General features: G+C 39.7%; 1 protein-coding gene across 1 annotated transcript; it reads right to left on the bottom strand.

Annotated features, from left to right (window-relative positions):
- Positions 1–5,774: 5,774 nt before the first annotated feature.
- On the bottom strand, positions 5,775–8,853 carry GCNT1 (glucosaminyl (N-acetyl) transferase 1). The gene is made up of 2 exons (XM_021689385.1): positions 8,840–8,853; positions 5,775–7,475 (listed from the first exon to the last, which is right to left on the bottom strand). The coding sequence occupies exon 2, from the start codon at positions 7,358–7,360 to the stop codon at positions 6,074–6,076; it is 1,287 nt and encodes a 428-aa protein (XP_021545060.1). The 5' UTR covers positions 7,361–7,475; positions 8,840–8,853; the 3' UTR covers positions 5,775–6,073.
- Between the last annotated feature and the right edge of the window lie 1,047 nt (positions 8,854–9,900).

The raw sequence follows: 9,900 nt of genomic DNA, 5'->3' as shown, positions 1-9,900 counted from the left end.
GGGGTTATAGGGAAATACAGGATCTAACCAGTTTTGACAGGAATTGTGTACATGGTACCTGCCTCCTCCATCCTTAGGGAGGCTCTGGGTTCCCGAAAGAAAAGCCTAAGAAAGGAGGAGAGGTTGTTTGTGGGAGGGGAAAAAGGTTGCTGAAAAATCAAGCTTCGCTGAAGCGTGAGTGCAGCCATTTTTATTTTTGTTCAACTTTATGCTTTTAAGCAGTTTCAGTTCCTTTGCAATATTTTACATAGACTAACATCTATTTCTGAGTTGTTATTGTATTGGTCTGAGAGTTCAAATGTAAACTAGTAATACACTTTTAAATTTTTAGTTTTAAAACGTGGCTTCATATCTAGTATTACAAGAATTCAGGGGCACCTGGGTGGCTCAGTCAGTTAAGTGTCTGCCTTTGGCTCAGGTCATGATCTCAGGATCCTGGGATCGAGTCCCAGGGTGGGTTCCCTGCTCAGTGAGGAGCCTGCTTCTCCTTTTCCCTCTGCCGCTCCCCCTGCTGGTGCACTCTCCCTCTCTCTCAAATGAAATCTTTGAAAAACAAACAAACCCAAGGCTTCATTACTTTCTTTCTTTTTCTTTTTTTAAGATTTATTTATTTATTTATTTGAGAGATCGAGAATGAGAGAGAGAGAGAGAGAGCACATGAGAGGGGGGAGGGTCAGAGGGAGAAGCAGACTCCCTGCCGAGCAGGGAGCCCGATGCGGGACTCAATCCCGGGACTCCGGGATCATGACCTGAGCCGAAGGCAGACGCTTAATCAACGGAGCCACCCAGGCGCCCCAAGACTTCATTACTTTCCTTTCTCAAAGTATTCCTAGCTATTCTTTTATTTTTCAAGATTTATTTGAGAGAAAGAGACAGACAGAGCACGAGTGGGAGGGGTGGAGAGAGAGGGAGAATCTGAAGCAGACTCTGTGCTGAGCAGGGAGCCTGACACGGGGCTCTATCCCATCCCCGAGATCATGACCTGAGCCGAAACCAAGAATTGGACACTTAACCAACTGTGCTACCCTGGCGCCCCTCCTAGCTATTCTTGCACATTTTTTCTTTCAGATGAAATTTAGAACAATTTTACTAATGTTTGAGAATACGGTTGGACTTCCATTTAACAGATAGACTGATTTGGGAAGGGCCATGTTTAAAATAATTGTTGTCTCAGAGCGCAGTGTAGTTTTCCTCCACAGTCCCACACACATTTTAAGTTTGAACATTTTCTGAGCTTGTTGCCAGGATAAATGCTCACAATACATTATATTGTAAAACTGTTATTTTTTTGCTTGAATATGGAAACCCTATTAATTTTGAATATCTGGATCTATTGGTTAATTAAAAATCCTAAGAAAAGATTTTTTGGGCTTTCTATTTGGACAAACATACAATCTGCAGTAATGAAAAGTCTTCTCCTTCCCAACAGCTATGTCATTTCTAGTTTCAATCTTATTGCATCAAAAAATATTAAATCAGTATTCCGATGATAAGCCCTGAAAACTTTAAGAAAGCACATATTAAAAACTGAATCTTTGACAAGCAAGCTTATGAAGGATATATATTAAAAGTCTCAAGGGTTAGAGAAAGATCCAAGGTTAATCAACTTTGTCACTTTCTGGAGTGTGTTTCATCTAAACTGAAGCCAAAGAGCACCAGAAGGATTTAACAGATCAGGTGAGAGGACATTTGGAGCTGTACTTAATATTTTTGGTGGGGGGGGGTTCTTTTCCCTCCACTGCACCCTCCACAGACCACAGCAAATAACAGATCTTGTTAGTATTTGTGGCCATTGAGATGGGACTGACTGGGAAAGTGCCCTTCCCCCATCAACAGATACTGCATTCTTCTAAAGGCCTGGTCTGAATCTTTTTGCATAATCTGTGTTAAATTTTCTACCATTGCCACACCCTCTTCCTCTCAGACATCTCTGCCTGGAGAATTAATGTTTTCAATCAATACTCATACACAACACTCCTTGGTTACAAAGTACCACACCAGCTACTAAATTTAAGTGCTGGTAGCTAAGGAAAAAAGTAATTTGTGGAGACAAGGCATTGATTTCTGAATGGCTGATTTTAATGGTGATAGGACTAGTTACAAATGCATTCAGTCCTGCCCACAATCAAGAGTAAAACCTATGGTAGCCACATTTGCCACGAAACAGTGTTGCATTTGTTTTATATTTAACATAATGAGAAATAAGTTATTTTTCTAAGCAAACTACAAAAATCCAGTTTAATTGACCCTACAGATGAAATAAATTAAAACATGGAACATGGCTTCCTCCTCCCCTAAATAACTACAAGAGAACATCTACTTACGTTATTTGAGTGAATTGTATTTGATGAATGACACAAATCCATGTTTGGAGACAATGCTTCTGGAGAGGGAGCAAATTTTGCTGCCCCAAAATGTGCCTCTTTGGCATATTAATGGTTTCAAGCTGGTTATTTTTTCCCCCCTCAAGATTTATTTATTTATTTTTTGGGGGGGGGAGGGCGCACGAGTGAGCGGTGGGGCAGAGGGAGAGACAAGAATCTCAAGCAGACTCCCTGCCTAGCGCAGAGCCCCAGCCTGATGTGGGCCTCCATCTCACGACCCTGAGAGCACAACCTGAGCCGAAATCAAGAGTCAGACGCTTACCTGACTGAGCCACCCAGGCACCCCTATGCTGATTATTTTTAAGAGACTGCAGACTCAAAAACTCTGAAAACTGAGTAGAAGTTACCCTTTTATGAGACATTTACATATACAAAAGCAATCTCCATTTATAAGGGTGTCTCCTTCAGTACCAAGAAGAGGGAGAAGACTCTAAATCTCTAGAAACTGTTATCAGTGGAAAAGGCATGGACTTAAATCTGTATAGTAACTTAAATCTTACCCTGGTTTATTATGCTTTTTCTGGTAACCTCCCATAACAGACTCCCCACCCCCAACACCTTTTGTCTTTAACTGGAGATGATGTTTAAGGTAATGGCTTCAGCCAGGGAGTTATTGCTTTCCTGGGTCTCTCCCATGTACACAGAAGGTATACATGTTATTTATTAGTTTGACTTTTTTCTTTTTTTTAAGTAGGCTCCTCATCCAATGTGGGGCTCTAACTCATGACCCCAAGATCAAGAGTCACATGCTCTACTGACTGAGTCAGCCAGGCATCCCTGTTTGATTTTCTCTTGTTAATTTCTCCTTACTCAGTCTCATGTCAATTTGATTCTTAGACCAGCTGGAAGAACCTTAATGGGTAGAGTAAAACTTTTTCCTGCCTAACGATTCACATTTGCAAAGTTTAACAGTTGTTTACTATGGTGTGGAAGAGCCTGGGTAACTGCCTAAAGAAGAAGTTTTTATTAACTCTTGCACTTAATAAGTAATGTTATTTGATGCATTACTTCATTAACTAAAATAAACCTTCCATCTCAAAATTGCAGTTTATGTTTTGTGAATGAGTCCTAATGTATACATATAGGGAACAATTTATATCTTTCTCAACTTGCATTTTTGCTTCCTTTTGAAACCGTCTTTTTGATTTTTCAAATTGCTTGTCCCAGTAGTATGAATTTTATTTTTTAAGAGTTCATTGTTAAGTAATCTCCACACCCAACATGGGGCTCAAACTTACAGCCCTGAGATCAAGAGTCGCATGCTCTACTGACTGAGCCAGCCAGTCACCCATGTCCCATAGTATGAATTTTATTGGCTTTAAGTTATGCTAAAATGTATAAAAGGAAGTCACAATAAATAGATTTTATATAATTCCTCTAACAGGCATTAGCAATAGGGTAATGTTCAGACATATCTCACAAAGTGCCATTCTAGAATACTGAGGTACCACAGCTATACAGAAGTATAGTGGGACTTGGGGAGATGACACTCTAAAGTCTTATTTTTGTATCTATAGTGGAGAAAAATCTCTCAAAACCTATCAGTTTTAAATGTAAATCACTTGCCGTCACACTACAAAGTAGTGTTGAGGTAAATAACCTTGGATATTTGTAAATTAAAAAGATAGATTTAACCTTCAATTTTTGCTAAATTCCAAAATCCATATAATTTAAAGCAAGTGGGACACGATGTTAACAACCAGCGATTCCAGGTGAGGGTGATATGGTGTTCACTGTACTATTATTTTTAACTTTCCTGTAAATTTGCAAATTTTCAAAATAAGAAATGAAAATGCACATAAAACAAGACACCATGAATGAAGTAAAAATATAAGACAAAGTATTTGTCAATGAATACCACTAATTTTAGAGAAAAAAAAAGGACCCATCCATAGGTAAATCCTTCTGCTAAGAGCATGGGAGAAACATTTGACATGCATTAAAAGAACAAACTGATTTAGAAGGCGAGAGAGACAGCACTATCATCTTATGCCCTCATGGACATCATCTTTGAGTTTTCAGAGTATGTTTTCCTGGTCCAACATTGGCTGCCTTATCTAATTATGCAAAACAGCAATCTACTGACTTGCACGTTTACACATGATGACAAAGCTTTTAAAAATGTGAAAATTTCATTCAGGAGGGTCGGTAGAACAAAGCTCTCTCCATAAAATGAAAATGTTCTCTAACTTTAAGGAATAAAGAATATTTTCTCAGTTGAATGCCTGAAAACTGCTTGTATTATGAATTTCTTCTGTATCACTTAAATTTGCTATGCTTTATAATGAAGTACATAGTTTTGATCATTTAGAGCCTCAGCTAAATGATAAGGTGTCCCATGTCCTGTTAGATCTCTGGCTGAACACTATCAGCTTAGCAAAAGAATGTTTTCTTTCTAATCTTCATTTACTTTGAGATATGAGATAGCACAATGGCAACCTGGAATCATTTGTCTTTTGGTGGAAAAGTAGAGCAGACGCCATAGGCATGTGAAAAAACAGCTTATGAGTTCTAAGGAAGAAGGAAACTTACAATCCAAGGGCTAAGGAATAACTAAGGGGCAGGTAACCTGAAGAAGCAAGGACAGCAGAGGCCAGCCAGTCCTTTGAAGTGGAGACACAGGTGACATTAAGATGCAAGTCCCTGGGAAGCTGGACCTAAGCGGATCCCAAGAGCAATAGCCTTACTATCTGGCTATAGTAAGATGAATGACTGCTAGAACATTCATCATAGGCCTCAGAAACTGCCCAAATATGGCTGCCTCTTCTCCTACTCCCCATACCTACTACACCCTTTCTGTCTTAGATCCCCACTCCCCATACACACTACTCCCTTTCTGTCTTGGATCACGTTAAGGGAACTGAGGCACTATGAAAACAAGTTTTTCTGTAGCTTGATAGCAGGGTCTGAGGAGACAGGGGCAGGGGTGGGTCGAGACAAGTTTTTGGAAAATTGAGTTTCTCTGTAGAGACTATAATAATAAACAAAGATCTCTTAACTTTTTAAATAACTTAAGGTATCTTTTCTAATAAGCTAAGATGATTCATAGAATCAACGAAGCTAGACATTGCCACTTTTTCTTTTGTTTTTAAAAACATATAGACATTGTTAGAAGCAAAAATCAGAAATATTCACGTTCAGTCAAGCCCATTTTTTCAAGTTCCCTGAGATGACACATACCGACATGCTACTCAACACGATGTTACAGCAGAAAGTAAATTATTTACAAGGACCATTTAAAGTCAAATTTCTATTTCACCACATAAAACCTGCAGGATAAATTATATCCTTACAACTGGTTGTTGCTATAAATTTATTCAAATCAAGAAAATTGTCCTAAGTAAAGCTCTCAAAGTAATTTTGGCACAGATGAAATCTTGGTCATTTTGTTAAGTCCCTGAGTTCTTTTAACAGGCTGGTTTTTGCATTCAGCCGCATCCCCAGCTACGTGGGCCACTGCCCCCCACAATGCCTCCCAACCTACCCTGACCCCCCATGCTAACTCTAGGTCAACATTTAATGCTATAACCTTTCTAACCCATGGTGCTGGGCAGAAATCACACAGCTTCAAGGAGGTCCCTAACCCAAAGAGCGCCCCCTATAGTTTGTTTATTACCAGGCAGAAGAATCAGGTAGGGTGCATCTCATGCACATGTCTTCTCATTTCTAAAGTTGACTAAAATGAACCATCAATGTTTTAATGTCTCCAGGGCTTTATGCCTCAGATGCTCATCCAAACACTGGATGGCAAAGAGGTCAATGTCTGTGTCAAACTTGTTGGCAAACAAGTGGTGCTTGCGTAGCATCCAGTTCAAGTCCCCTGCTCCGAACACGCACACAGAACGCACATGGACCCCACTGCAGGGTGGATAGGGGGCACCCTTGGAAACATCCCCTTCGAAATACTGCCATTTGACAAACCTTGCAATTGCATGCATGTCAGACATGTCATACTTCTGGCTTAAGGACAGTGAGCCTGGGACATCAGGGATCCTCTGAATAGTGGCCCAGAGATACTCATCCGGGCTGTATGTATCTTTAGCCCACTCCATAAACTTTTGGATTTTTTCATTCTCTAGCACATACCCCACGTACATCCTACTGACCACAAAATAGGCACTGCCTGAAAACAGAGGTGTTTCGAGAGGAGGGTGCATTTTGTCAGTCCCCGTGTTCGTCAGCTTCCCATTAACAACTGTATAATGCTTTTTCCACCTTTCTTTTTTATTGGATGGCATTCTCTCAGTTTCTAGGTTGTTTTCACCCATTAGCGACTTGAGCTTCCGGACAATTTCCAGGTTGGTTTTAATGGGAAAATCCATACCGCAAAGATTTATCAAGTACTTCCAATCTGCACTCATCCTGTAGAGGTCTTGCATGCAGTTGAGGTCAGCCTGAACCCGACTCCATGAGGCATACACCACACTCTCCAGCTGACTGGCCACAAAGACATTACTGAAGCAGGACGCGATGCCAATCACCGCGGCCAAAAAGGAATCCTCTGACTTTCTGTCCACGTGAATGCAGTAGAAATTCTGAGGCATATAGATGGCTCTCAGGAGCCTGTCAAGCATTTCAATTTTGTGATGAACCACTAGAGAATATGCTATGGGAAACTCTTCCTCTTCTTTACTAAGGGGTTGCATGATATATTTCTGCCTCTTGATGAAAGAATTACAATCTCTGGTCATGTTTATATAGTCATTGGTTGTCCACCGAGGGCGCTGCCTAAATTTCACCGTGAGAATTTCAAGCTGTACCTTTTGGATTTCATCTACATCCCCCTGTAAAACTTTGGTACAATTAATATTACTACTAGGATTCTCTCCAACCAGCTCCAAATGTCCAACACTTATAAATTCGGGCTTTTGATGAATTCTTAAAACAGAGAAGGTGACTAGGGAAAAAACAAGAAGGAGGAAGAAGTATTTAATGGGATAAGAGAAAAGTCTCCTCCGCAGCAACTTTCTCAGCATTTCAAACAACAATCAGGGATTTTCCTTAATTAAGGGCAGTCTTCCAGGCTTCAAGCAGTCATGGTTTCTCTACCGTCGTGGCCCTGAGAGTTGTCAGTTCGCATGGAGAACAGCACTAAAAGAAAAATAGAAGGAATGTATATAAATACAGTCTTTTTACGACATCTCAGGTTTAAAAACCATCCTCTTTGTTATGAGGTCAGATGTTCAAAACAGAACAAAATTGGTCAATCAGCAGAAAAGGGTAGTGTTAGAGGAAACCCACAGTCTGTAATATTAATACCAGATTCTTAAAAAAGAATAAAAGGGGGGACTCCTGGCTGGCTCAGTTGGTGGAGCATATGACCCCTGATCTTCAGGTTGTGAGTTCAAGCCCTACGTTGAGTATGGAGATTGTTTAAAAATAGTATCTAAAAAAACAAAGAAAAAAAAATACAAGGATGTGCTAAAATATCCTACATTATACCTCTTAGGAAGTTACCTCTCAGGAAAATTGAGATACAAATCACGGTTGAAGACCTAGGCTACAATTAACTCTCCACAGTTGGTGAGATAAGTTTTTCCTCCTGTGCCAGTTCTAAGGAGCACCCTTTGCCTTGAAATCATTACTAATCTGGGTTCCTCCTGATGCATCCATTAATGTCCATCAGTTGGCATCAGCAGCCCCAAATATTTGAAGCAAGCAGCTTCATTCTGCACTTCACCAACTTAGGACTGGAGGTGCTCTTAAGGAGAAATCCAAAAATAGCTGTGACTTCTAAGAATCTCTGAAGGAAAAGCAAGTCAAGTGAATTTTCAAACTAAACCAGGAAGACCCAGCTGAAACCAGGCCAGATTTGGGTCTGTTCTGTATCTCTCTTAGTTCAGTTCCATACCAGGTACCCCAGGAAGAGAAGACATACACAGTCCAAAATAGAGACATAGCCTTGCATTTCCTACATTGCTTTTACAGGTTATAATAATTAATGTTTGTGAGAAACAACAGTTGTATACAAATTATAATGTATGACACACCTGTTGTCTATATTCAAATGAGGAACCCGACCCATTTTTATTATGTTTACAAATATTACAAAATATATTTTGTTGTCAAAAATCAATTTTATAACTTGGCAATTGGTTCTATAACCAATAAGTGCTACTTTTTTTTTTTTTTTTTTTAAGACTTTATTTTAATCTCTATATCCATCTTGGGGCTCGAACTTACAACCCTGAGATCAAGAGTCCTATGCTCTACTGAGTTAGCCAGGCACCCCTAAGTGTTACTGTTGTAACAAATAAAGCCAAATACCATTGATCATCTCCATATCAGATTTATAGAGATTTGAAACTGGTTTTTAATACCAGGATTAGCACTAGAACTTTTAAATATTTAGTTAGGAAATAAATTGTGAATATTAATAATGCAAATACAAATAAATAATTGGACATTATTAGTATAGAATAGTGTTATGAAAAGTACTTAGATTTTTTTTTTACCATTTAGACTTAAAGAAAGTCTGGCTCATTTAGTTCTTGGATTCCAGGTAACATACTGTGTTTGGAGAGTGCCTTTCATGCAGTCAAGTTTCTTATATGTACCAGGCATTCAGCAACAGTGCTGTCCCATGAGGCTTTTAAAAAAATCTGTGAAATGAAAAGGGAAATGTGTGAAGGGATGTAATGCCCATTAAGTATACACACACTCAGAAAGCATGCTGGTGAACTAATCCTAGGTATTCACTTTTTTTTCCTCAAAATTATGGCTGGTTCATTTCTTGCTTTTCAAATTTCCTTCTCTCCAATCTTAACTTGTTTTTCTAATGCTGGTTGTGTATTGTTAAAGGTTTGAAAATATTTACAATTTGGGTCAAGCTTTTCCAAAGAAAACTCTAGCAACATGTCCCAGAGTGGGTGCCAAGGAACCATGTAATGGTCCAGTACTCCTGGAAAATCGAATATATTCTATCCCCACTGTGAAGATTCCTGGTGCTCACTGGCCCATTAAAACAATCTTGCACTTGAGTTAGCTGCTTATCTCATCTTCTTCCAACTATCTTGTCCACCACCCAACTCCAAACCTGTATTAGCAAGAAATGTGGGGAGATTCTGCAAAAATACTTCAGCATGGCAACCATTTAAACATCAGATCATCATAAACAAAATGATGCCACTAGGCAGCTCCTACTCCTTACTGGTTCAGACATTTGAAGAAATCTCTGTCCAATCATTAAGTGATCTGATCTCCAAGCTAACTGAACAGGGACTTAAGTGGCCTCACACTGCAAAGAAAATAAACTTTTGAAAATTAACCTGGAAAAATCACTAAACAAAGAGCAACACCACCAAACCCCGGGCAGGGTAGGAGCAAAGGTCTGACTTCCAGTTGACATATTATAAAATCTCCCTTTTCTTTCTTTTTTTTAGAGAGAGCACGTGCAAGAGAGCGGGGGTGGGGGTGTAGGGGAGGGGCAAAGAGAGAGGGAGAGAGAGATTCTCAAGCAGGCTCCACGCTCGGCATGGAACCCAGTACAGGGCTCGACCTCATGGCCCTGAGCTGA

Source organism: Neomonachus schauinslandi, chromosome 13, assembly GCF_002201575.2.
Source record: "Neomonachus schauinslandi chromosome 13, ASM220157v2, whole genome shotgun sequence".
Taxonomy (NCBI): domain Eukaryota; kingdom Metazoa; phylum Chordata; class Mammalia; order Carnivora; family Phocidae; genus Neomonachus; species Neomonachus schauinslandi.
This window is presented reverse-complemented; position numbering and strand designations above follow the sequence as displayed.